The 27505-nt window shown below is 45.8% G+C and overlaps 1 protein-coding gene and 1 long non-coding RNA gene across 4 annotated transcripts; one reads left to right on the plus strand and one right to left on the minus strand.

Annotated features, from left to right (window-relative positions):
- Positions 1 to 10927: 10927 nt before the first annotated feature.
- LOC128335304 (uncharacterized) lies at positions 10928 to 22306 on the minus strand. 2 transcript variants are annotated; one of them, XM_053273323.1, is made up of 10 exons: positions 22084 to 22306; positions 20910 to 21020; positions 19928 to 20020; positions 19757 to 19852; positions 19249 to 19344; positions 17851 to 17961; positions 16418 to 16492; positions 14685 to 14784; positions 13712 to 13860; positions 10928 to 12003 (listed from the first exon to the last, which is right to left on the minus strand). In XM_053273323.1, exons 1-10 carry the CDS (start codon positions 22157 to 22159, stop codon positions 11351 to 11353), a joined length of 1560 nt encoding a protein of 519 aa, XP_053129298.1. In that variant the 5' UTR covers positions 22160 to 22306; the 3' UTR covers positions 10928 to 11350. The 2 variants fall into 2 exon arrangements, with proteins under 2 accessions (XP_053129298.1, XP_053129300.1); XM_053273325.1 differs by lacking the exon at positions 20910 to 21020.
- A 766-nt stretch (positions 22307 to 23072) lies between these two features.
- LOC128335305 (uncharacterized) lies at positions 23073 to 27077 on the plus strand. Of its 2 annotated transcripts, XR_008311572.1 has the most exons (3): positions 23073 to 23106; positions 24900 to 25198; positions 26292 to 27077. It is a non-coding gene; the product is annotated as an uncharacterized LOC128335305 (long non-coding RNA). The 2 variants fall into 2 exon arrangements; XR_008311571.1 differs by having other exon boundaries at positions 23090 to 25198.
- Positions 27078 to 27505: the final 428 nt, after the last annotated feature.

A 27505-nucleotide genomic window follows, 5' to 3' on the forward strand; every position in this document is an offset into this window, starting at 1 on the left:
AATAATGTTGATCGCAGATAAGGAAATGGTATTAAAGTCGTTTAGGCCTAAAAGACCATATTAGTGCCTCTTTACCTTTTGTGGTAATAAGACAGGGGAGGGGAAAACGTATTCCGGCTGATACATATATAAAAAAGCATCCTTTTGTGGCAAACAAGGAAAGGTCAGAAGTTTACACACAAGTGATGTATTATTTCCGACGCGCCTCCACAAAGGTGCGTGTTGCACTCAGAACTGCCGTGTCGATGGAGGGGGAATGTTTGGTTGCAGTTCGAAATAGCCACTATTGAAGACATTGTAGGCTGATTCTCACGACTCTAATCAGGGTAGGAGATGCATCCTACCCTCATTCAGGAGCTGTACACTCTCTGGTTTGGTTGAGCATTTTCAAGGGGAAAAGCAAAGTCGCAGGTGGAGGAAGTGACTGTCTGGGAGGGATCATTTGAATCGGATGGTGCTGTCCTACCTGGGGTGTGCAGGAAAACCCAAAATCATGTTTTGGTTCGAATTCGGATCGAATTCAAACCGAATCATGTGCATCCGAATCCGATCCCTAATTCTAGCCCTAATCTTGATCCTAACCCTTACCCTAACCCTAACCAGTTCGACATCAAATGGTTTGTGCCCAATCCTTTGAAACCATTGTGCTTTTTAGACCATGCTTTAATCTGCCTTGGCATATCTTTGCTCTGCTTGTGTGTACCGCATGCCTTCTGTTTCATTCTTGTGTTGTTAATTATCGTTCGCTCTTCGGAAGTCCTTTGGGCTGGAGAGCCGAAGAAGAAAACTCCCAAAGAAAAACAAAAGAATTAAGACCCCCCACTTTATTCTCTTCAGAACTATTGTTTTTACTCACATACCCATTTAATTGATTAACGAAGCAACCCAAACTCCACAAAGATCGCTTTAATGGGGTGACAACCCTAGTTATAAGCAAGAGGCCTAAACGGAGCTAAATTCTGAGGCACAGTCACAACACAGTTCCTGGGAAGACAAATCTTTTGATTTTGGCATGACTATAGCCATGCTTACAGCTGTCCACCAAGAATCTGCTACTCCAGAGGAGGAGCGAGCTCACAACATTGGCTAGTTGGCAGAAACTCGGTTCTGGAGATGTCCTGTTTCCATTTCTGGAGGGGGTGGCTATTTCTTACAGGGCTTCTGGGACTGAAATAGAGCCTTAGGAGAAAGTGGCTGGAACATCTGAGTACATAGGAAGCTGCCATATACTGAGTCAGACCATTGGTCTATCTAGCTCAGTAATGTGTTCACAGACTGGCAGCGGTGTCTCCAAGGTTGCAGGCAGGAGTCTCTCTCAGCCCTATCTTGGAGATGCTGCCAGGGAACTTGGAACCTATTCCATCCCCTCAGGGGGAATATTTTACAGTGCTCACACTTCTTGTCTCCCTTTCATTTGGAACCAGAGTGGACCCTGCTTAGCTAAGGGGACAAGCCATGCTTGCTACCACCAGACCAGCTCTCCTCTCCAAGTAGCTTCAAGGAGGTGGACAGAGTTGCTTTGAGAGGCACTCCCACTTTGAGGAGGACTGAAAAGGCAGCAGCTTTCACCAGCCAGTTATTTAGTCATTCATTAATAAATTGATTGATTGATTGATAGCTCATATTTATATACCTCCCAAAACTTATGTGCCTGGGCATTTTACAATAAAAATAATACAAATTAAAACAACAAAACATTAACACAATCTAAAATGTAACACCAAGTTGAAACCATAGGAATGGTTAACAACTATAGATCTAATTAAAAGCCTGGGAGCCAGTGTGGTGTAGTGGTTAGAGTGCTGGACTAGGACCAGGGAGACACGAGTTCAAATCCCCATTCAGCCATGAGACTTGCTGGGTGACTCTGGGCCAGTCGCTTCTCTCTCAGCCTAACCTACTTCACAGGGTTGTTGCAAGGAGAAACCTAAGTATGTAGTACACTGCTCTGGGCTCCTTGGAGGAAGAGCGGGATATAAAATGAATTTTAAAAAAAATACTCAATGCTTTGTGGGTTATTTTGCATACAAAGCTTGTAGGTTGCTTTGAGTACTTATTAAGGCGGGGTGCATTAATTAAAGTGGGGTGTATGTGTATGCACTGCAGACTAATAGGATTCAGATCCCAGATTATATTATTATTATCTCTTGTTTACACCGTCAGACAGGTGTTATTGACTGGTTTGTTTTACCCAGACATCGAGTCCTTCCCAAGGACCTAGGATGGCTGAATTTTATTGTCAATGTTGTTGCTGTTGTTATAGATATCATCACAGAATATAGGCTGTTCCCAGTAAAGTTGGTTTTTGTAATTGGCTGATGGTGATTTCTGTGGCCCCGATGGTGTTGAGGTGCTCTTCAAGGTCTTTTGGAACTGCACCCAGGGCGCCAATTACCACTGGGATTATTTTGGTCTTTTTCTGCCACAGCCTTTCAATTTCAATTTGTAGATCTTTGCATTTGGTGATTTGAACTCAGGTCTCCCCAGTCCTAGTCCAGCACTCTAGCCACTACACCACGCTGGCTCAGGTGTTTCCCGTAGTCTGGGAAACATACAAGTGGGAATTCAAAGCAACAACCTATTGCTCCCTAGGCAAGTTACTTCCCTGCTGGGCCATTAGGTGGCTAGTAGATGAACGGAAGGGCATTTCTGCAGACCTGTCTTCTTTTTCATAGGGCAGCATTAGGCAAGCTCACCAAGCAGGGTATGGTAGTAGTGAATCAGTGTTGCACTCCAAATGTTTCTGTCTCCCCAGATCACCTTTGCACCACCTCTTTAGTTCATTCTCTGAATCTAAATCATCAGGAGCCCTTAATGTAAATAATGTGATGACTGGGCATTCCTTCCTTTGGGGCCAGCCCAGAGGGCACCTGAGAACATCCTTATTTTGCAATAATCCTGCAGGGATTATGGTCATTAGAGAGCAATCCTGGGATGTCCCTTAATTTGCCTCCATTGGGGGGGGGGGAAGCCTGCTCTCCTTCGCATCACAAAGGAGAGAAAAGGAGGTGTGAAGGAGGACGGGCTGAGCAGTTCCTTTGAGCCTCTCTTGCATCTGAAGGGGCACAGTTGGAGCCAGAGAAGCCAGGGGGAGGCCTTCCCAAGTGGCCTGCTGAATTAAGACCTTTTGTGTGTGTGAATCACTGTTAAAAAAACAAAACAAAACCAACAAAACCGTATAGTACAATATTTGGCATGCCTGTTCTGTGGTCATGATAACGTCTCTGGGATATCTGGAGAAGAAGCCAGATAGGAAAGGTATTGATGCTTTTGAACTTTGGTGCTGGAGAAAACCTTTGAGGAGACCATGGACAGCCAGGAAAACAAACAAATAGATCACAGAACAAATCAATCCAGAATTTTCACTCGAGGCACAAATGACCAGGCTCAAACTATCATACTTCGGACTTCTTCTTCTTCTTCTTCTTCTTCTTATACATTTATATCCCGCTCTTCCTCCAAGGAGCCCAGAGCAGTGTACTACCCTAGTGCATTTTTTGGGGCTAAAATTAATACAAGACACTGTCTTATTTTCAGGGAAACATGGTACATACTTGAGTTTCTCTTTCACAAAAACCCTGTGAAGTAGGTTAGGCTGAGAGAGAAGTGACTGGCCCAGAGTCACCCAGCTAGTTTCATGGCTGAATGGGGATTGGAACTCGGGTCTCCCCGGTCCTAGTCCAGCACTCTAACCACTACACCACACTGGCTCTCTTATGTGAAGATCCAATCCCTTGAGAAGTCCGTAATGCTGGGGAAAGTGGAAGGAAAGAGAAGAAGAGGACGACCAGCAGCCAGGTGGATGGACTCAATGACGACAGCCATGAATGCACCACTGAGAGACCTGAAAGGCCAAGCTGAAGACAGATCATCCTGGAGAGAATCTATCTATGTGGTCGCTAAGAGTTGACACTGACTTGATGGCACATAATCAATCAATCTCAATCAATCAATCAATCAATCAAGATTCATAGGAAATTGTGAATTAATCCCAGCTCTATTTCAAGACGGCCCCAAATGCATACACGGCTAATACAACCAATATTGATATTCTTCTTTTCATCAAAAGTTCTCAAAGTGGTTTGCATAGGGAAATAAATATACGAATTTGACAAATATGACAACTATTTATATAGTGCATTATAACAAAAGCTTCCAAAGTGGTTTGCACAGATCTTAATCAATAAATAAGTAAAATGGCTGCCTGTCCCCAAAGGACTCACAATCTAAAAAAGGGAAACATCAGATAGACCCCAGAAACAGCAACTGGAGGGATGCTGTGCTGGGGATGGATAGGGCCAGTTACTCACCCCTGCTAAACAGAAGAGAATCAGCATTCTAAAAGGTGCTTCTTTGCTCAGATATATAAATTTCTAGTTCCCGACATTTTGGATGGTCGAGTTGCCATCTCTCCAGGATTACTTTGGAACACAGGGAGCTGCCATATACTGAGTCAGACCATTGGTCTATCTAGCTCAGTATTGTCTACACTGACTGGCAGCGGCTTCTCCAAGGTTGCAGGCTGGTGTCTTTCCCAACCAGGAGATGCCAGGGACATTAAGTATGCAAAGCAGCTGCTCTGCCACTGAACTATGCCCCCATCTAGGGGTGTGCACAAAACTGGTTTGCCCGGTTCGAGGCCGGTCTGGACTCGAACCGGACCAGGCATGTTCAGTTTTGCAAACCTTCGAACACTTCCCTTGCTTGGCTCAAGTTGGCTCAGGGTTCTAAATGTAAATAACAACAACAGCAGCAGCAGCAGCAGCAGCAGCAGCAGCAGCAGCAGCAGCAGCAGCAGCAACATTGACAATAAAATTCAGCCATCCTAGGTCCTTGGGAAGGACTCGGTGTCTGGATAAAACAAACCAGTCAATAACACCTGTCTGACTGTATAAATAAATAAATAATAATAATAAATACTATTAATAGTAGTAGTAGTAGTAATTATTATTATTATAATAACCTCGAGCCAGTTCGCACATCCCTACCCTCATCTCCTGGCTGGGTTTCTTAACCTTGGATCCCCAGATGTGGTTGGATTACAACTCCCATCATCCCCAGCCAAGTCTGGGGATGATGGGAGTTATAGTCCAACCACATCTGGGGACCCAAGGTATAGAAAGCCTGCCTAAGGGGAATATCTTACAACATACAGTGCTCACATGTAGTTACCCATCTACATGCAAACCAGGGCAGACCATGTTTAGGAAAAGGGACAATTCATGCTCACTTCCACAAGACTGGGTGTCTGCCCCTGTGCACATATCATAGTAGGAAGCAAGCCTGGGTTCGCAGTCCAGCATACACTCCACACATAGCTACAGCCCAGCTCTCCACTCAGAATGCCTGTGTGATACACAACTTTTCAAACACCCGATATTCACCTGCACACTTACTGGGAAACCCTGCTTCTCCTAATCACGCATGGAACCTTTTTGCTGGATGCTGAAGATCTCTTGGGGGCCTATTTAGAAACATCGACTGAGATCCTGACGAAGCCTGTGCTTACGCAGTGAACACAGTTGTGCTAGAGAAAGAAGATTGCACAGCTGTGCTAAGTTAGGCAAACTTTTAGAATTGCACTCTTGTCCAAAAAAAGGGGGGGTGGGGAGAAAAGCTGGTCTTGTGGTAGCAAACATGGATTGTCCCCTTTGCTAAACAGGGTTCACTCTGGTTTGCATCTGAATGGGAGACTTGATGTGTTAGCACTGTAAGAGATTCCCCTCAGGGGATGTAGCTGCTTTGGGAAGAGCAGAAGGTTCCAGGTTCCCTCCCTGACATCTCCAAGATAGGGCTGAGAGAGAGAGATTCCTGCCTGCAACCTTGGAGAAGCCGCTGCCAGTCTGTGAAGACAATACTGAGCTGGATGGACCAATGGTTTGACTCAGTATATCACAGCTTCCTACGTTCCTATGTTCCCAAGCATGAATTGTTTCCTTTGCTAAGCAGGGTCCGCCCCTGGTTTATTTATTTATTTATCATTAAATTTATATACCGCCTTTCATTAAAAAAAAAAAAAATCTCAAGCCTGTATATGAGTGGGAGACTAGAAGTGTGAACACTGTAAGATATTCCCCTCAGGGGATGGAGCAGCTCTGGGAAGAGCAGAAGCTTCCAAGTTCCTTCCCTGGTGGCTTCTCCAAGAGAGGGCTGAGAGAGACCTTCAAGAAGCTTCTGCCAGTCTGGGCAGACAATACTGAGCTAGATGGACCAATGGTCGGAACATAGGAAGCTGCCATATACTGAGCCAGACCATTGCTGCCAGGGAGGGAACTTGGAACCTTCTGCACATCAAGCAGGCAGGTGCTCATCCCAGAGCGGCCCCATCCCCTAAGGAGAATCTCTTCCAGTGCTCACATGTCTCCCATTCAAATGCAACCGGGGCAGACCCTGCTTAGCAAAGGGGACAAGTCACGCTTGCTGCCACAAGACCAGCTCGCCTCCCGTGTGACCACCCTGGAATGCCTGGTTTGTAGATCTTCCCAAGCAGTCAGAAGACCGACTGTGGCTTCTTGTGTGAAATGTCCATCAGCGCCAGTTGGAATAAGAAACACGTCTTCTGTGCCTGGCATATTGGCGAGTCGTCTCCCCCCCCCCGATTACTTGGCAAGCATTCTGAGGCAGGTGTTCCACATTCAATCATTTTAAAGATGCTCCAAGAATGATGGCTGCACGATACACATTTATCTTTAATCTAATATAGTTTACGGAAGATGCTTGGCTCCCCCCCCTCCCTCCTGACAAATTACACTACACTTTATGGAAATGTAACATTTTCTATGAATGGCTTCCAGCGGTCATGCTGCATGCTAATCAGGGAGACAAAGTAGCCCGCTCCGTCTCCGCAACTGGCTCGGTCCTTTCCATTAGCAAATTAAAATCTGTTCAAATTTATTTACTAATATATTAGAAGAAGCTCCCAGCTGACCCAGCGACCCGTATTATGGAGCAAACAACAGCGGCTGCGAAAATAATTATTAGGAAGTTCGACGCCTCCTGTTCGTTTGCTATTTTAATCATAAAGCGGGGTCAGCCGTACGGCAGGTTTACCGTCGGCATTCTGTTCGAAGGCCACATTTACTTAAAAATTATCAATTACATTGTCCATGGGCTCCTTCCCCTTGTGGGACTCTGTTTAATCAAGTGAGCACAGCTTTGTCAAATAAGCCCCCCTCCACCCCGCAATAAGTAATCGGAAACACTTTCCCCTTTCAGTATAAGGGGATATGTGTGACATCACGGCCCTGTTGCTTGACAATGGCAACCATCAAATGCACGGCATGAGGTCCACACAAATGCACTGGGGAGGGAAGGTTCCGGAAGCAACAGGCCTCGCTTCCTGTTCCACCAGTGTTTCCCAGCACCTCACTTCCTGTCCCAGCAGCATGCCGTTCGCGCTGCCCTTTGAAGGGCGCCACCCAGACTGCAGTACTGGTCTACCTGAGCATTCCATCAGCTGACCCTCCAAGAGCCAATCCTTGCTCACCAGACATGGAAGCCCTGTTCGGACGTTATGTTCAATGCACGTGCAAGCGGAGGACGGTGTACACATGTAACGATCTCTAGGCATGTCAGAGCAGAAGTGCTAAGTTAGCTCTCCCTTCAGCATGCTACCTTTGGGTGTCTGTGTGGCATATGGAGCAACATTCTCTTATATTTAGCAAGGGGACAGTAACTGTCCCTATCCAACCCCAACACAGCATCCCTTCAGGGGTTGTTGTTGGTGTATGCTTTATTTCTTTTCTGATGGTGAGCCCTTTTACGACAGCTTTCCTTCCTTCCTTCCTTCCTTCCTTCCTTCCTTCCTTCCTTCCGTCTCTTTTCTCCCTTATCTCTCTTTTCTCTCTCTCTATCCTTTCTGTTTTCCTCTCTCTTCTCTTCTCTTCTCTTCTCTTCTCTTCTCTTCTCTTCTCTTCTCTTCTCCCTCCCTCCCTCCCTTCTCCTCTCTAATCACCTTGAGAAGTGAACAGTGGTATAGAAATATCAGTAGTAGTAGCTACCTAATGGTGCAGCGGGGAAATGACCTGATTAACAAGCCAGAGGTTGCCGGTTCAAATCCCCACTGGTATCTATATCGGGCAACAGCAGCGATATAGGAAGGTGCTGAAAGGTATCATCTCATACTGCGTGGGAGGAGGCAATGGCAAACCCCTCTTGTATTCTACCAAAGACAACCACAGGGCTCTGTGGTCACTAGGAGTCGACACCAATGGCAAACTTTACCTGTACAACCCCACCAGCAACTTCCTGATTTGATTTGATTTTTCTTGCTTTTCAAATGGTGATTTAAAAGCATACAAAGAGGCCTACTGGATCTGAGCAAAGTTACATTTAGATATAATGTAAGAAAGTATTGCTGGTGATGGTTTGATGACTTGTTTAGCTTCCATGTGTCAGTAAGAGCTGGATGTATCTAAAGAGAGAATCAAAGATATAGAAAACCAACAGAGCTGGAAAAATCTTAATATGATTTTGGATGTGTTGTTGGCTCCCCCTAGTGGCAATGTCTTGATATTACTTGTAAAACCTATCCTTTTCTAAAGCTGAAATTGATTCTGTAAAAAAGAAAGGAACATTCCTTCCCTGTTCCCAAATGTTGGGAAAACATGCACATCTAATTGGCAATGGTGAATTCTTTTAGATCAGGGGTCCTCAGCTTAGGTCCTCAGATGTTTTTGAACTACTACTCCCACGACCCCAACCACAAGAGCCATTGTGATTGCGGGTGATGGGTCTTGTAGTCCAATAACCTGAGTAACCAAGTTAGGAACATGGGAAGCTGCCTTTTACTGAGTCAGACCACTAGTCCATCTAGCTCAGTATCATCTACACTGAATGGTGATGGCTTCTCCAGAGTTATTTTATTTTATTTATTTATTGAGCCCCTGGTGGCGCAGTGGTAAAAACTGACGCCCTGTAACCAGAAGGTTACAAGTTCGATCCTGACCAGGGGCTCAAGGTTGACTCAGCCTTCCATCCTTCCGAGGTCGGTAAAATGAGTACCCAGAATGTTGGGGGCAATATGCTAAATCATTGTAAACCGCTTAGAGAGCTCCGGCTATAAAGCGGTATATAAATGTAAGTGCTATTGCTATTGCTATTGCTATTTAAAATAATTATATCCTGCTCCTTCAGTGCAATACTGCTTAGGGAGGCTCACAAAATTAGTAATTGGTAAACAGTAGATTATTTAAAAATGTAAAATTAATTTTAAAAAGTAAATAAAAACAGGACTCAGTTAAAACCAAATTTAGAAACTGAAAGCTAAAAAGTTAAAAATCCACCAGATGTGAGCTGCAGGTAAAACAGTTTAAAATCCTCTCTAAAAAGATGGGTCTTCATATTTTCATTTTTTAAGGCAGGATTCTTAGGAGCATAAGAACATAGGAAGATATGAAGCTGCCTTCTACTGAGTCAGACCATTGGTCAATCTAGCTCAGTATTGTCTCCCCAGACTGGCAGCGGCTTCTCCAAGGTTGCAGGCAGGAGTCTCTCCCAGCCTTATCTTGGAGATGCTGCCATGGAGGGAACTTGGGACCTTCTGCATGCAAGCCTGCAGATGCTTTTCCCAGAGCAGCGCCATCCCCTAAGGGGAATAACTTACAGTGCTCACAGGGTAGTCTCCTATTCAAATGCAAACCAGGGCTGACCCTGCTTAGCTAAGGGGACAAGTCATGCTTGCTACTGCAGGACCAGCTCTCCTCCTAGATAGGGTTGGGTCTTCCCCAACCCTATCTGGAAATGCACATCTTGGCTGTGCTGCCCTTAGAGGCTTGGCATAGGATGGAAGCTCTTGTATAGTGCAAGAGGGAAGTCCATGATTTGCTGGTGATCTTGGACAGCCAGTATCGAGAGACAATACTAAGTGAGGTGGACCAACAATCTGCTTCATTAGAAGGCAGCATCATATATTTATTGCCAATTAAAGCGGAAAACCCTGTTGGTTTACAGGGATAGTGATAATCGGGGCATAGCAGTGGGAGAGTGGGCCTGTGTTCACATAGTTGAGATGGTTGGCCTCCCCACTTGCAGTGGCACCCCCCATGGAGGCGCATGCGCATCCACCACGCTCACCTCCCAACTCCAGGTGGCCACCTGCCTGCCCAGCCGTCACCCCTGCCATCGCCTCTGCCGCCAGCCACCTCGGCCCATCCAGAGTGTGTGCGCATGTGCAATCCTCCTTTCATAGCTGTGAGACTGGCAGACGGAAGAGGGATGGGTCTAGGAGGTGGCCAGCTGGAGGGGTAAAGGGATGTTCAGTGGCTCTCAGATGTCAGCGTGGTGTAGTGGTTAGAGTGCTGGACTAGGACCGGGGAGACCCGAGTTCAAATCCCCGTTCAGCCATGAGACTTGCTGGGTGACTCTGGGCCGGTCACTTCTCTCTCAGCCTAACCTACTCCACAGGGTTGTTGTGAGGAGAAACTCAAGTATGTAGTACACCGCTCTGGGCTCCTTGGAGGAAGAGCGGGATATAAATGTAAAAATAAAAATAAATAAATAAATAAAAATGTCAGCAGCTCCCCAACACAGGGCAGCTCGAGTTCTTTGAACTCACCCTGTTATCGCTCTGCCCCTGACATCATGGGATGCTTGTTTGTTGCAGTGCGCTGCCATGGGGAAGTTGGAAGCAGTACCTTAGCCACTGCTCAGCTCTCAGCCCCCACCCCCTGGCCCAGCAACCCATTATAGGAGATTGGGTGGGCCATGAGTGTGGGTGGGCTGACCTCAGAGAAAGTAGTGTGCTCAGCAGTCTGGGACATTTGGAGCCCCCCCCCCGGTGCCCCCTCCTGGTTCTGAGGACAGGACTTCTGCCCAGAAGTCCGGTCCAAAGAATGCCTCAGATTCAGATTAGTTTTTCGCTGCTGACTAAGCACAGCTTATTGTTGTCTCAAATGTGTGATTTTATGACTGATCATATGACTGTTACTTGCCTTGAGAATATTTTATTGAAAGGTGGGTTATTCTCTTCCCCCTCTCCACGTTAAACATAGGAATAGGCTGGTGAGTGTCAAGGTGACTCCCTTAACAACAGTCTCGCCTCCTTAAGGGGTCTGCCTCTTGCTTTGAGAAAGAGACCCTCCCTTGTTTTCTCTCCAGTGAGAAAACAACTGTTGGATACGGTGTTAGAAGTTCATTTCATTTTGTTGAATCAAATCTCACCAGTAGGAGGCAGTGCAGCATTCTCCAAAAGGAGAAGAGGAAGAGCTCAGAGAGGAAATCCCACCATTGTTTTCAAGCTAGGTGGATGGGCAAGATGCAGAGTCATCTCCATCCTAGCCATCAGTCTTTGGGGATGATGCAATTTGCTTGGTCACTTCCTTTCATTTTCCAGTCCATCATTCTGGAGGCTTCAGGAGGATTCAGTCTCATCAGATTCCTCTTCTTCCTTAATCTTTACTTTTCCTTTCTTGTCTTTCACCTGACTTCCCTTCTTTTTCTTAGAAGTCTTCTCTTCCAGTTTCTTCTTCCCATCTTTCTTCTCCTTCTTGAGAACTTCCTTAGGAGCCTTCTTCTCCTTCTTGAGGCCCTTTTTCTTTGCTATCTTCTTAATTAACGCAACGTGCTTTTGTACGGCCTCTGATTTTGCTACTTTCTTAATCTTCCCAATGGGCTTTCGAATAGCCTTCGATTTCATGACCTTCTTAATCTTCCCAACATGCTTCCGAACAGCCTCTGGTCGGGCTGCTTTCTTAATCTTCCCAACGTGCTTCCGAACAGCCTCTGATTTAACTGCTTTCTTCAGCTTACTGATAGGCTTCTGAATGGCCTTCGATTTCGCTACCTTCTTAATTTTACCAACCTGCTTTTGAACGGCCTTTGATTTTGCTGCCTTCTTAATCTTCCCAAGGCCCTTTTGTATCGCCTTGCTCCGTGCAACCTTCTTAAGCTTACCCAGTTGCTTTTTCACTGCATGCCTTTTCCCTTTCTTCTTTTTCTTTCCTTTTCTGGACAACTTTCCTTCCTCTTGCATGTGTGCAAGGAGTCTCTCTTGGACCGTCTCAGCTGCAATATAATAGAACATTTTAGCAAAATAATGTCATATCAACTTGTCGTATCATGATGTAATATTGTGATGTCACAATGTCATAATGTCGTATCACTTTCCGATCCAAACCCAGTCATGAGTTTGTGAGTTTGGGTCATATTGCTTAAGTCCCACCTAAGCCCGAGACTGGCTTTACAGTTTCAAGACCCCTTGCTTTGGAAGAGCCATATTATCTGGGGTACTGCTTCAGTCTTAAACATGCCCCACACTGAGTGAGAGTTAAGATGGCGGTGGACTCTGGCAACTGCCTGATAATACCAGTCCTCTAAAGCAGGAGTTCCCAACCTGCAGTACTCCAGATGTTTCTGAACTTCAACTCCCATCATCACAAGCCACAATAAATTGTACCTGGGGATGATGGGAGTTGTAGTTCAGCAACATATGGAGTACCACAGGTTGGAAATCCCTGCTTTAGTGCAAGCAATACCAAAATAAAATGGGAATAAATCCCTAAATTAACCCTGCTAACTGAGCAAAGGAACACCTTTAAAAGGGGTAATTCTCTTACATTTATCAGGGGGAGAGCAACTGGCCCTATCCAGCCTCATCACAGCATCCCTCTGGTGGCTGTTGCTGGTATCTGCCTTATGTGTCTTTTTAGATTGCGAGCCGTACGGGGACAGGGGACCATCTTATTTATGTATTACTTTATTTTTCTCTGTAAACCACTTGGAGAACTTTGGTTGAAGATGGTATATAAATATCCGTAGGAAAAAATAATAAATAAGATGGGAAGAACAATGCCCTTCCCACCACACATTAGGGCAGATCTCATGCCGTACAGTTTTCAGAACATCACAAACCTTCCTAAGGGAATTAAACTGGGAAGGTCATTTTTAGTCTCCAGTTTCATTATCAAAGTATTGATGGTCAAAATACATCCAGAAATCATTAGTGCTTATAAAAAGATAATATAAACAAACAAACAAACAAACAAACAAACAAACAAACAAATATGCAATAGTAGCTGATATGATGAGGGAATTTGCTCAGAGTAGTCCCATTGAAATTAAAAGGACCAGTTGGTCATTGCCCAATTTATCCTTTTAATCCCAGGGGGACTACTTTGAGTCATTTCCCCCCATCATTTCAGCCAATGGAGCTATTCAGACAACTGTTTCGGAGGGTGGGGTGGGGTGGGTTGGGGGGGAAGGCTGAAAAACCTTCGCTTCCTCCCAGATGATCCTTCATACATTACTGGGAGTGCGGAGCATACTCCTCGATGAGCAACACTGCACCAGGCAGCATGGAGCTCTGGAGGCCAGGACAACACGTCCCAGCCTCTGGGTATCCCACAATGCACCACTCGCTGAGTGCATTGGGAGAGAACCCCATCAGATGGGCACACTAGGGGTCCATCTCTGTGTCTCATCTGGGCTGCGTTCAGCCCGAGGAGACGGACGATCCTGGCAGCTTTACCTTGGCTAAGAGCCAGCCTTAAGAGTGAGGTTTGGCTGGGTGGGAGTGCCAGGATCTCTGTGAATCCCAGCATGCCGCATGGGTAGCGGAGTCCCCCTAACCTAGGTTAGGCTGCTCGTGAGAACAGCCTCGATGTCCGTTTTCACCAACTTGGAACGGATAATCGACCATCCAACCTGCTTGCACGAGCAATGCACATCAGTAAGGCATGTTGATCCACAGGTGCATCATCCACACTCATCTCACCTTTCCCAACGGAACCTTCGTATGCCTTCTCTTTCTGTAGCTGGATTCTGGCTGCCTCTTTTTGGTTCTGGATTTGTCTCAAGAAGAAATTCTTCTGGGCGAAGACCTTGAGAGCAGGGCCAAACGTCTTCAGGTAAGCCGATTTGGAGCTGAAAGAGGAAGCAGTTGCATCAAAAGGTGGGTGAACTGATGCACTTCCTGTTGGACTTCCTTTCTGCCAACTTCTGAGCCCTTTCACACGATCGTGTGGGGGGTGGTTTGGAAGTGGTGGTAAAGAGCGCCTGCTCTGGTAGCCCCAGATGAGCAGACTCTCTGTGTGGGTCTGCACACTCAGACGATCGAGCCAGTCATGGTCCCCATTGCAGAAATCAGGAGTTGGGTCCTCCGTTGATTGAGTCAGGCTTCCCAGCATGCATTGCACTGCCAGTCGATTGGCAACCCTCATTACATCATCATCTGCTCTCTGATGGGCCACACTGATGATGTAATGAGCAGTTTATACAGTCGATACAGTACTGACTGTATTGCAAGCAATAGAATCATAGAGTGTGCTTTGCAGAGTGGCACATCCATAAATGCCAGCCCCTGTGGCCATAGTTCTCTGTGGTTAACGTTGCCACTCGGTCTCGGGAGCTGCTAGGAAAGATAAGTGCACCCAAATGATAGGAAGCTGGTAGGAGTGCCATCTTTTCCTATTCTTTACCTGGGTAAAGAACAGGGTACAGAACTAGGGTTACCCTTCTTTTTAACCACTTGAGTAGGAGGGATTCCTGTTGGTTCACACAGTCATGGATCCCTGGGTATACGGCCTTCTACCCTCTTTTTCATGGATTTGTGAATAGGGTCCCTGTCTCTCATCAATCTGCTACATGCAGGCACATATTTAATAATAATAATAATAATAATAATAATAATAATAATAATAAAATTAATGAATTAAATTTATATACCACCCTTCCAAAAATCTACTCACTACAAGACACACCACACGACGATTGCAATCAGGAGAGCAAAACTGAATGCTATTGAGCCTTCAACGACAATCTTTGCTAAGGCAGGCCGGTTTGGAATCACTGTACCGAGTAAAGAAAACAGTTTGATCTATCTGTGCAAGAATCCATTGGCACAATCCTCAGCACAGGTTTCCATGACATTCTTCAGTTAATCTCTTTTACCAAATCCCCCCCCGCCCCCACCACTGGTAGCCATATCACCACCCACCCGCCCATCTGGTCTTCCTTGCAGGTTTTCAGCTGAGGACCTTCCCCTTGGACGCTTGAAACTTTTTTCTGAGATCCAAAGCAGATTGATTATTCAGAAAAACAAGGTGCTACAGTCCAAAGGTGCTAGAGTCCAAGCAGGACTGTACCACTTCAGAATATAGGTGGGGAGTGATACATCTGGAAGCTCTTCCATGTCAAAGGCACTAGTCATATGGACCCCAAACATCACTCCTGGGTGAATCATTTTCCCGAAAGTCACAGGCTCAGGGGAACTGGAGCAGTTTCTTGCTGCTTAGTAGACCTGGAGTTGCAGGTTTGAATTCCTAATGAAGCCCCACATGGAATGCTTGCATGCAAGGGAGACGTACTCCAGCCTACCTAGCGTGTGACTGTTCCCCGTGGGATTTTAGCTGCTTTGCATGCAGAAGGTCCCCGGTTCGATCCCTGGCAGCATCTCCAGGTCGGGCTGGGAAAACCTCCTGCCTGAAAATTTGGAGAGCTGCTGTCAGTCAGGGTGGGCGATATTCAACTAGATTGACCACTGGTCTCACTCAGTACGAGGCATTCTGATGTGGTGCAAGTGTGAACATTGCATAGGAACATAGGAAGCTGTCGCATGGAGTCAGACCAGTGGTGTGCCTAGCCTATTACTGACTGGCAGTGGCTTCTCCAAGGTTCTAGGCAGGAGTCCTTCCCAGCCTTATCTGGAGATGCTGCCAGGAATCGAACCTGGGGCCTTCTGCATGCAAAGCAGAGGCTCTTCCACTTAGCTATAGCCCCATCCTGACAGGAAGCTGCCTTATACTGAGTCAGACTCTTGGTCCATCTAGCTCAGTATTGTCTACACCAGAGATTCTCAACGTTGGGTCCCCAGGTGTTATTGGACTTCAACTCCCATAATCCCCAGCCCCAGTGGTTGGGGATTATGGGAACTGAAGTCCAATAACATCTGGGGACCCAACATTGAAAATCCCTGGTCTACACTGACTGGCAGCAGCTCCTCCAAGGCTTCAGGCAGGAGTCTTTCTCAGCCCTACCTGGAGACACTGCCATGGATCGAACCTGGGGCCTTCTACATGCAAAGCAGATGCTCTGCCACCATAATATGGGCCCCATCCCCTAAGGGGAATACCTTACAGCCAACAGTGCTCACATGCAGTCACGCACCCAAATGCCAACCAAGGCAAACCCTGCTTAGCAAAGGGGAGAATTCATGCTCGCTACTGCAAAACCGGCTCTCCACTCTGCACATCTGAAGGCGTTCTCTGCTCCTTCTGTTTGTTATTACGGCCACAGGGAAGACTGATCGTACGACACCTGACTCCATTGCATGACAATCCGATCTCATATACTAATATATGGATTGGGAAAACAGATGCCCTTCAAGCATGTTCCTCTTAAAAGCCAATTCTGATGCCAGTAAGGCCGAAGGCACTATGCCTACCCACCCTCCCGTCCTTAAATAAAAGTGACCCTCACTTACCTTTGTTCCAGTTAATGCATCTTTTGACGATCACATGTAGCCGAGGAAGTTCTGTCTTGTGTGGGGTGCTTCTGACTTCCACAAAAAGGACCGATTAAAATGGTGCAAAACAAGATCAAGAGGACATGAGCCATTCAGTATCTGACTCCTACGGCTTCATCTGGAGTGCATTCACATCAATTAGACTATATCAATTTGGGCCAGGGGTTCTCAAATTGGGGGTCCAAAATATGTTCTTGGACAAAACCCCCCATCACCTCTGGCCTTTGGCCACTGCAGCAGGGGATGATGGGAGTTGTAGAGCAGAGTTGACCCCTGCTAAGTGCGCAGAGAGGCATCCTTTCAAGAGGTGATTCTCTTACATTTATCAGGGGGAGAGCAACTGGCCTTATCCAACCCCAGCACAGCATCCCTCCAGTGGCTGCTGCTGGTATCTGCCTTATGTTTAGTTTTAAACTGTGAGCCCTTTTGGCCCGTCTTATTTATGATTTTTCTATGTAAACCTCTTTGGGAACTTTGGTTGAAGAGCAGTATATAAATACTTGTAGTCGTCAATGTAGTAGTAGTAGCAGCAGCAGCAGTTCCTACATATGGGGACCCAAGTTCGAGAACTCCTGTACTGGGCAGTTACTTGTTAGCTAAAGAGGTGGTTTCACAGGTATGACTAATACTTCACTCTCTTATCACATCAAGGGGCAATTCAGTCTTTGGACATAATAGTCTGGACAAAGGACATTGCACAATGGTAATTATTTGAGGAAACAATAATCAATCAGCCAGCACCTAATTAGTGATTTCCTGTTTTGTCAGGAGGGAAGGTTGTGTGAATTGTGTGTCGCACAACTGTGGGTCAGCATGTGGGTCATGTGCATGCAAGGTCATGTGCATGGTGGAGGGGAATGGCAAAGAAGCGGTTGATGGCCATTGGCTAAGTGTTTTAAAAGGGGGCTAGACACATTAATGGAGGAGGTGGAAGAGGAGGAGAGGAGGAGGAGGAGGTGGTGGTGGTGCTGGACTATCAACATCCATTAGTCACAATGGCTATGTGGAACCTCCACGTTCAGGAGCAGTATACCTCTGAATATTAAGTAACAGTGGAGAACAACAGAAGGAGAGGGCTATTGGCCTTCAGGCATTTCTTTGGGGCACCCTTGAGTCACCCAGTTGGCCAGTTTGAGATACAGGATGCTCATCTGGATTGGGGCCCCTGGACTAATCCATCACGGCGCCCCTTACATTGTAATGAATCCTGCTCCAGGTAACACATGAACTGGGTCTGAGAGTTCAAATATAACTGACTGGAAATAATAAGTATAAACTGGTCTGCTAAAAATTTTAACAGTTTATAAAATAAAATAAACAGTTTTAAATTGTTTAGACTTCTGACTATTCATATGAATGTTCAGGTAATCATGAACTAAAATTTGTCTCACCCACAGAGTCCACACGTGACCAAGAGTCTGATGAATCCCCCTCTGTGTCAGATTTTGGAACTGGACGATTTTGGTCGACCTTCAGGAGTTCTTCATCACCTCTGACGAGACCTAAAATATTTTTCGGGGAGAATCGGAAATCAGACGGTAGAATGCAAAGCATGCGGTATATGCTAAGTACAGTTTTGGGGAAGGCGCCATCACTCATTGGTATATTGCACAGGTATTGGAAGTCCCTGGTTCTATCTCTGGTCCCTTCAATTAACAAGATCAGGTCCCAGGTGATGGAAAATACCTGTCTCTCAGAACCTGGAAAGCCATTACCAGCCAGAATACTTAGTACTGGGCTGAATGGACCAATTATCTGCTGCAGTACATCTTCATCTATCCATATATCCTTTATATATTCTTTCCTCCCCATCCTCTCTTTTATCTTCTGTGTTCATATATTCTCTTTTAATGCCCCCACATCGGCATTACGTGAAAAACAGTGGGGTGAGAACTTACCATCCTGGTGTGGGGGTAAGGGGACACTTGGAAGAGTGAACGTACAGGCAGAAGGAGGGGCTTCTTCCACCACCCACCCCTTCAGTGTTGAAAAGTGCCACCCTTTCCAGCATTTTTAGGAGGTTTCTATGAAGATGGATGGACATGTGCCCCTCTCCAAAAAACAGTACCCTCACTCACATGTCCCCCCCCCGGTCTGGAAAACAGTACCCTCACTCTGAATTGGCTTTGTTTGCTTTCATTGATACAAGCATGTAGCCAGATCTGATTGTCTATGGCAAACGGTAATATAATCAAATCACATTCACTATGCTGGCTGTGATCATTCAAGAAAGGAAAAAGGAACCCTTAAAAAAAATGTGACAAAATAGCAGCCAAGAGGGGAAACAATGGCAGTGAGCAGCTTTAAAACAACAACAACAACAACAACAACAACAACACAAACCTTTGTACCTTTAAGGATTCTTTCATGACATATTCCTGCTTCCTTGAAAACACTACTTGTTACCTGACTGTAGTAATGGGCAAAAATGACTCGATTATCAAGCCACAGGTTGCTGGTTCGAATCCCCGCTGGTATATGTCCCAGGCTATAGGAAACACCTATATCAGGCAGCAGCGATATAGGAAGATGCTGAAAAGCATCATCTCAGACTGCATGGGAGGAGGCCATGGTCAATCCCTCCTGTTTTCTACCAAAGACAACCACAGGGCTCTGTGGTCAACACCGCTTAAACAGCACACTTTACCTTTACCTTTACCTTTAGTAATGGGCAAACCTTCAGTGCAGTCATATACAGAACCAGGCCTGTGCAAATTGTGACTGTCAGGAGTCCCCCGAAGAAGGCTTGCCTGATGACAGTGGGGAGCTGAAGGAAAAGAGAAGCTTACCCCGTTCCTTCTCTCCCGTCTCTTCAACCCCAGCAGTAGCCGAAACCGTGGGAGTGGAGTCTTCAACCTGAGACTCAGAATGGAGGGCAGTAGTACCTAAGGAGGGAGTACAAAGAATCAGAGAAGGGAAAGGGAATGCAAGCAAGTTGTGGATTGGGACCCTGGGGGAGGCACAAGCCAGGAGAAGTAGCAGCATTGAGGAAGTCGACCATATAAGGAAATAAAGGCCAAGGATGAAGGCTGCTGTGGACTGAGGTCTGGGTCACCCAGAGAGGTGCCAGGCTTGCGAGAAACAAAGTGCCGCCAGGAGAGGAGGAGGAAGTGGGGTGCTGTAAAGGTGGTGCCCCTCCCACTAAGTCTGAGGGTGTATAGGTCCAAGGCAGGAGCCACAAGAAGGGACCTTCAACAGTGACCCCCAAGCCAAAGGTTACCCACAAGCCATGGATGGCTTCCCTGAAGAAGGCTCGCCTGATGACTGCTGGGAGCTGAAGGAAAAAAAGAAGCTTACCCCGTTCCTTCTCTCCCGTCTCTTCGACCCCAGCAGTCGTCGAAACTGTGGGGGTGGAGTCTTCAACCCGAGACTCAGAATGGAGGGCAGTAGTACCTAAGGGGGAAGTACAGAGAATCAGAGAAAACTTTCCCAACGATCGCCAGGACTCAAGGGACAAGAGAAGCTTACCAGATTGTGTGACTCCGATCTCTGGGTTCCCGGAAACGGAGAGAAGTGCAGGGGTGGAATCTCCAGTGTGAGACGCAGAATGGAGGGCAGTGCCTAAGGGGAAAGAATATAGATCAGGATGTATATCATGGAAGGGAAAGGAAGGGAAGGGAAACATGGGCAAGATGGGGAATTGGGCCGTGAGGGGAGGCAGCAACTGGGAGTAGGGGTGTGCAAACAGGTTTGAATCTGAACTGCTTCGATATCAAACTGGTTTGGTTCGAAGGTTCGGGCTCGAGCCAAACCACCCCCAGTTCAGCTTGACCCCGGACCAACACTCCCCACCCCCAGTTTGGGGGTTCGTCAAGCTTTTAAGATTTTTTTTTAACTTATCCCCTCTGGGTGGGCTTCTCCAAAGTGGTGGTGGTGGGTCTACGGAGGTCCCCCCTCCCACTGCTGACCTTCTTTTTTTGTAGAAATCACCCAGTTTGGGTGTTTGGGGCCATTCCAAGCCGATTCCCTGGTGCGGTGGCCATTTTGGAGCCCACCATGCATGCCCAGTGGGACCCCGCACAGCCAGGTCATGACCAAGGCCATGCAAGGTCCCACTGCACAGGTGCGGCAGCTTCCAAAATGGCCACCGTGCCAGGGAATAGGCCCAGAAAGGGCCAAAGACTCCCAAACCGGGCAATTTTTACAAAAAGGAAGGCCAGCGGGGGAAAGGGGGACCTCTGCAGACCCCCCTGCCACCTCAGAGAAGCCCCCCCAGAGGGGGTGAGTTAGAAAAAGATTTTTTTTAAAAAAATATGTTCAATGACCCCCCCCCCCAAACTGAACCAATTGGTTGGGGGCGTTTTGATTGGGACCAAAACTAAACTGGCCTGGTCCAGTTCAAGTCTGGTTCGAACTCTAACTGAACTGGGCCATGCGTTTATGTGCACACCCCTAACTGGGAGGAGCAGCAGCAGAGCGGGGGACAAGAATGGCCTGAAACTCATCTCACCCACAGAGTCCAGAAGCGACCATGAAGATGATTGTCGTGCTGCTGTGTCGGTCGTTGGAACCGGACTACTCGAGACAATCTTCTGGAGATATTCATAAGCTCTGATGGGAGCTAGAACATTTTTAGGGGGAAATGACTTCAGTGGAAACCCAACAGTGGAATGTGAAACACAGTTCCTGTATTTACCTTAATCCCAGACTAGTTTCCCCCTTTTTAATATTAGAAATTGGGAGGCTGTCTTAAATTCAGAGTCCTGTTCCCATATTTTGCTACTTTTTAAGGGGGTTGTCTTAAATGCAGAGTTGAATTGGGTTCAGGTAAAAATGGTAATATCCTAAGAATAAAATTTGGGGTCCAAATATGACAGTACAGTCATACAGACCAATGGAACTTGTGACCACCAAACCAGAAGCTGCCCACCAAACATGTACAGCAGCCCAACAGGGTCATGATAGACCCTGTGGTTCTGCTGCCTGCCTGGGTTGTCAAGTACCCAGTCAGGCAGCACCATTCAGTTTGGCGGATCACCTATCGTGCATATTTTGCTTAAAATGAACAGCTCGGTCTACTGTTTTCTGGACAGAGCGACTGAGTACAGCCGCAGTGCAGGTGGGAACTATGGGGGGATTCTCTTCGGCTTTGGCAGCGGTCATGTTCTGGGACCTTGTGGGAGTTGGCTGTCACTCCAAGCAGGGAAGAAACCCATGCCTGGTCCAAAGTAGGCAGATTCAAAGTAGGCAAAAGCTCTAGGGCTAGGAGTTCATAGGACTTGGTGGCCAGGGATTGGGTCTCAGGGGTCAGCTGACTGAGTGGTCAGATAGGCTGGTACTTCAGCCTAGATAGTGCTCTTGGGACCCAGAGCTCAGCCTGTCAGTCTTTCAATGGAAACAGTGGTGATCAGGGGTGGAGCCACTATTGGGCCAGCGGGTTCAAAGAACCAATCAGGGGCCGCGTCTTGCGGCCCTGACATCCCCCCGCATCTGACGTCAGACGCAGGGGTGCTAGTTTAGCTTCCGAGTGGGGGCCGTACGGCCCCTTTGGGAGTTGAACTCCAACTCCCAAACAGAGTCTAGGGAGACCAGCCCAGACCCTGCTTAGCAAAGGGGACAATTCATGCTCACTACCACAAGACCAGCTGTCCTCCCCACTATAGGAAGGATATATTTCGGCTCACCTGAATGCACATATTTAGGAGAGGATGAAATTTCCACAGAAAGGAGTGCACAAAAAGACAGAATGATCTGGTTCATAGTCAAAATATCCCCCAGGTTCTTTAGGGCATGAAGATGAAGGTGAGATCAAGAAATGTGAGTGCACCACCACCACAGTTCTAATTCTATTTTCCTTCCTACCAAGCCTGGGATCCTTGCAATACTTGCTTTGGTTTACCACTTGGAGTTCACACACCCACTCTCTGAGTCTCTGTTACATCACAATGATCTGATCCTTTGCTAGGCTGATTCTAGAACTAACAGAAGTGGACCTGGAGGAAGAACCATCTGCAGCAGGAAAGATGAGGAGAGCTGAGTCTGCCCTAGTTTGCATTTGGATGGAAGACGACATGCGTCAGCACTGTCAGATATTCCCCTTAGGGGATGGGGCTGCTCTGGAAAGAGCAGAAGGTTCCAAGTTCCCTCCCTGGCAGCATCTCCAAGATCGGGCTGAGAGAGATTCCTGCCTGCAACCTTGGAGAAGCTGCTGCTAGTCTGTGTAGACAATGCTGAGCTAGATGGACCAAGGGTCTGACTCAGTATATGGCAGCTCCCTATATTCCTATAAAAAGAAAGGCATGATCCTCATGCAGATTTCCATACTCAACAAGTTCAACATCCCTCTGAAATCCGATTAGCTAGATAGCAAGCCCTGCCTAGCATTAATAGTTTCGTTATAGCTGTTTTCATAATATCCTCAAACTGGACCATTCTTGAATTTCCCACGATGGCCACTAGGTGACAGACCAAGACTTTTAACCAGGTTTTCAAACTTCCAAAAGCAACTCAGTGAGGAGAGTGAGGATGATCGGAAATAAATGTCTGAAATGTAAATCAATATTATTCCAAAGAAATACTCTAAAGAAACAAACAAGCACAGATGATTTGGGAGGGGAAGACAGAAGCACAGGAAGAAGAAGGAGAAGGAAGAGGAGGAGGAGGAGGAGGAGGAGGAGGAGGAAGAAATAATCTCTGATTTTTACCTGGTGATACTGATCTGCTTTTCAAATTTGTTGATGCTGAACTTCTGCTTTATCTTGTGATGCATTTATAATTGTTTTGATCACTCCTGTTGCTGTTAGATGTTCTGGGAGTCCTAGTTGAAGAATGTGGCATAAATGTTTAAAATAAAATACATAAATAAGGGGGTGCAGGGAGGGGAAAGAAAGAAAGTTTAACAGAGAATGAAGGCTGGATGAGTTTTGTGGATGGAACTCATGTCCTCACAATATTAAAAATAAGTCAAAATAGAAAATCAGAAAAAGAATAAAGAAATTTCCCCACCTTGATGACTTCTTGCTCTCCCTTCTCCTGCTCCTAGGACTGTTGGTGGTCCTACTGGCTTCTGAGAAGGGAGGTAGATTCCAGGTGGAGTTTTTTTGGGGGGGGGGTTATGCCAATGAATCAGTGAGGGATCAAAGGGTTAATCCCCTTCATCTTGAGAAATGGCCCCGATTCAGTCAGTCCCCCACCCTTCTGGTGCATTTCGGGGGGGGGGGGGAAGTAACACTGGAAGGTCCAGTCATAGGGAGGAGAATTAGTCTTGTGGTAGTGAGTATGAATTGTCCCCTTTGCTAAGCAGGCTCAGTTTGCATTCGGATTGGAGGCTACATGTGTGTGTTGTAAGATTTTCTCCTTAGGGGATGGGGCCGTATCTCAGTGGTAGAACATCGGCATCTTTGCATGCAGAAGGTCCCAGGTTCAATCCCTGGCAGCATCTCCAGGTAGGGCTGGGAGAGACTCCTGCCTGCAACCTTGGAGAAAGTGCTGCCAATCTGTGTAGACGATACTGAGCTTGATGGATCAAGGGTCTGCCTCGGAAAAGGCCGCTTCCAATGTTCCTGAGTTCCTAATCATGGAATCCCAACATCTGCGGCAGTTAAGCCTTGCATTAAAATTAGAATACTGGGTTAAACTTGTACGAAAAATTGCTTTTCCTTAGCTAACGAGGTGGCATGACCCTCTTGATATAATAATTAGAAAGGTAGTCTGCCGAATGATTTGGGTTGTGTGCTCCTGCAGTAGAGGATGAAGTTTGGTTTAGAATCCAGATTAACGTTGACTGAACAGACTTCCAAAGCCAAATTGTCATACATCAGAATTGTTTCCTTATCATTACCTTGTATCTCTCATCTGGGGCAATGAATTATTTAGCTGTTTTCTTCTGCACAGCTAGCTATTTATACACGTTGGTAGTGAGATGTCTACAGATTGCCTTTAAAATGTGTCCTCTCAACTTTCTGTGGTTTCTTCACCTCCTCCATTACTGAACAATAGACATTTTATGAGTGCTAATATTTACATAAAAGCTAATTAGAGGCTGTATGTAATTGCAGTGATTAACCCCCATTGCTGAGCAAAAGGCCCCTCTTGAGACCTCCCCGTCAACTTTTAAAAATTTGTTTACAATTGTAAAACGGAATTTAGAGATTCTAACTCCACACTCCCGAGTAACCAGCTCACTTTTTATTTAAATGAAATTTTCATGGCTTTAAAATCCAATTTAAATATTCATGATGAGAATGCTTCTGATTTAGGAAGAAATGCATGCATTAGACAGAAACTTGATTAAATTCAATGCTGTTTTAATGGAAAACAGGTAAACACTTGATTAGTGGCCGGTACAAATCGGTTTTAATTTACATTAAAACTACTTCCTCCCTTTGAACCCACTGAGTCTCGCTCACTTCATTTTCAGTTCCTTGACATAAATAATTTCAGTATTGTTATTCTATTCCTAATGACATTCAGTGGAATCTTATCATATATTCCCACACAGGATTTGGAAGTTCAGGTTCAGAAAGAAGAAACGAAAAGGCAGTTACAAGCAAAGAAGAAGAAGAAGAAGAAGAAGAAGAAGAAGAAGAAGAAGAAGAAGAAGAAGAAGAAGAAGAAGGATATTTGGATCCCACTGTACCTTATTTTAAAACTTTTAGTGTTGGGCTCTTTTGCACTTGATAAAAGGTGCTCCTGGAACTTTTCACCTTGGAATGTCAAAGTGGTAGAATATTTGAGGGAGAGTTTTCTTCCAGAGGCCAGAGATACCTTCCTTGAGTTGCCCCCATGAACTGAGATCAGGTAATAAGACTCTTCTTCTTCAGGTATTTCTACTCTCTGGGATGCAACTAGAGTTTTCTGTTATATGCTACATTCTGGTGGTTCGGAAACATTATCTGCATCCTTGGATATGGGTTTTCAGAACAGAAAATTGTAGGATTATTAAGAACATCCAGCCCTGCTGGATCAGGCTCAAGGCCTATCTAGGCTAGCATCCTGTTTCACACAGTGGCCCATCAGATGCCCCTGAGAAGCCCACAGGCAAGAAGTGAGGGCATGCCCTCTCTCCTGCTGTTGCTTCCCTGCAACTGGTATTTGGAGACATCCAGCCTCTGAAGTTGGAGGTGGCCTATAGCCACCGAACTAGTAGCCACTGATAGGCCTGTTCTCCCTGAATTTGTCTAAGCCTCTTAAAGCCATCCAAGCTAGTGTCCATCACTCTGTCCTGTGGCAGAGAATCCCATAGATTAACTATGCTTTGTGTAAAAAAGCACTTCCTTCCTTTAGCGCCATCTATGGTTCTGGGGAGGAGAGCTGGTCTTGTGGTAGCAAGCATGACTTGTCCCCTTAGCTAAGCAGGGTCTGCCCAGATTGCATATGAAAGGGAGACTAGAAATGTGAGCACTGTAAGATATTCCCCTCAGGGGATGGAGCTGCTCTGGGAAGAGCAGAAGGTTCCAAGTCCCCTCCCTGGCAGCATCTCCAAGATAGGGCTGAGAGAGATTCCTGCCTGCAACCTTGGAGAAGCCGCTGCCAGTCTGTGAAGACAATACTGAGCTAGATAGACCAATGGTCTGACTCAGTATATAGCAGCTTCCTATGCTCCTATGTAAACTGGATGGGTCAAGAAATGAAGAATGAAGAATGGTTGAAGGAGAGGGGAATATTTAGCCTGGAGAAGAGGAGACGAAGTGGGTGATCACTGAATTTAAATATTCAAACACGGTCTGCCTTGTGCAGTGCTGGGCTCTCCCTTGCAGGAGGTTTCCAACCAGAGCTTGGACAGCCATCTGACAGGGATTCCGCAGCCGTTTCCTGCACAGAGCAGAGGGTTGGACTAAATGACCACTAAGCTCCCTTCTAGCTCTAAGATTCTATGATTCTTCTCTGAAAGGTCCATCATCCTGCCCCACCACGGCCAGCCAGATGCCTCTGGGAAGCCCACCAGCAGGGCATGAGACAACAGACCTCTCCTACAGTTGCTCCTCAAGAACCAGTCTTTAGTGGCATACTACCTCTGATTATGGAGCTTCTCTTTCACAACCAAGACCTCAAGCTGTTGATACACTTCTCCTTTCCATACTTGGCTAATCCCCTTTTGAAGCCATCCTAAACTCGTGTCTATCATCATGTCATGTGGCAGTGAGTTCCATCAATCAATTATGTGCTTGGTGAAGAAGGATTTCGATGCATGTTGCTTCTGAACCTCTTGCCAATTAACTTCATTGGATGACCCCAAATCTATTCTTGAGGGGTGGGGTGGGGGGAGAGAAAGACTGCTGTCTGTCTTCACCCTAAATTAATAATAGTATTTCCTCTGTCTTCATCATCATCGTCATCATCATCATCATCAGATTTTATATGATTGTCTCTACTGCGGCTTCTTTGTATTTTGTACAGTTTTTATGTTTGTATTTTAAATCTTTTTAATCAGATTTGTTTATATTTTAGCTTAATATTTTAATTGTGTCATTTTTTATAGTCTTATTTTTAATTTTTGTGTAAACCGCCTTGGGATTGTTTTAAGGAAAGGCAGTATATAAATGTAACAATAATTTTTTTAAAAAGTCATCATCATTATCATCACTACTACTACTACACAAGTATTTCTATATCATTCTTCAACAAATATTTATACGCCACTCTTCAACTCTTCAATTTAAATTGGTTTTTAATTTGTTTTGTGTTGTATTTTTTTTCTTTTTTGGTGTGTTGTGATTGCATGTGTTATGTGTTTTTACTTGATGTTCTAATGCTGTGGTGTGAGCTGCTCAGAGAACAATTTTTATGGGGTGGCTAACAAATAAAAGAGCATTATTAATTAATTAACAACAACAAAAACAACAACAACAATAATAATGATAATAATAATAATAATTTATCAATAAATCAATTCCACACCTTGCCTTAGACACCATTATGCCTTGGAGCATACCTGGGTTGAGTTTATATTTATGGATAAAATATTTCTTTGCAAACCTCAAAGATGGGGGTTAGCAGGGGGCACTTATTTCTTCTCCGTTAGAAAAACTTTCACTGGTGAAATTTTAAAAAGATAATTTAGGAACAATTTTTGCTTTAAAAGCTGGAAACCGGGGTGTTAGTTGG

This window comes from Hemicordylus capensis, chromosome 11 (assembly GCF_027244095.1).
Source record: "Hemicordylus capensis ecotype Gifberg chromosome 11, rHemCap1.1.pri, whole genome shotgun sequence".
NCBI lineage: Eukaryota > Metazoa > Chordata > Lepidosauria > Squamata > Cordylidae > Hemicordylus > Hemicordylus capensis.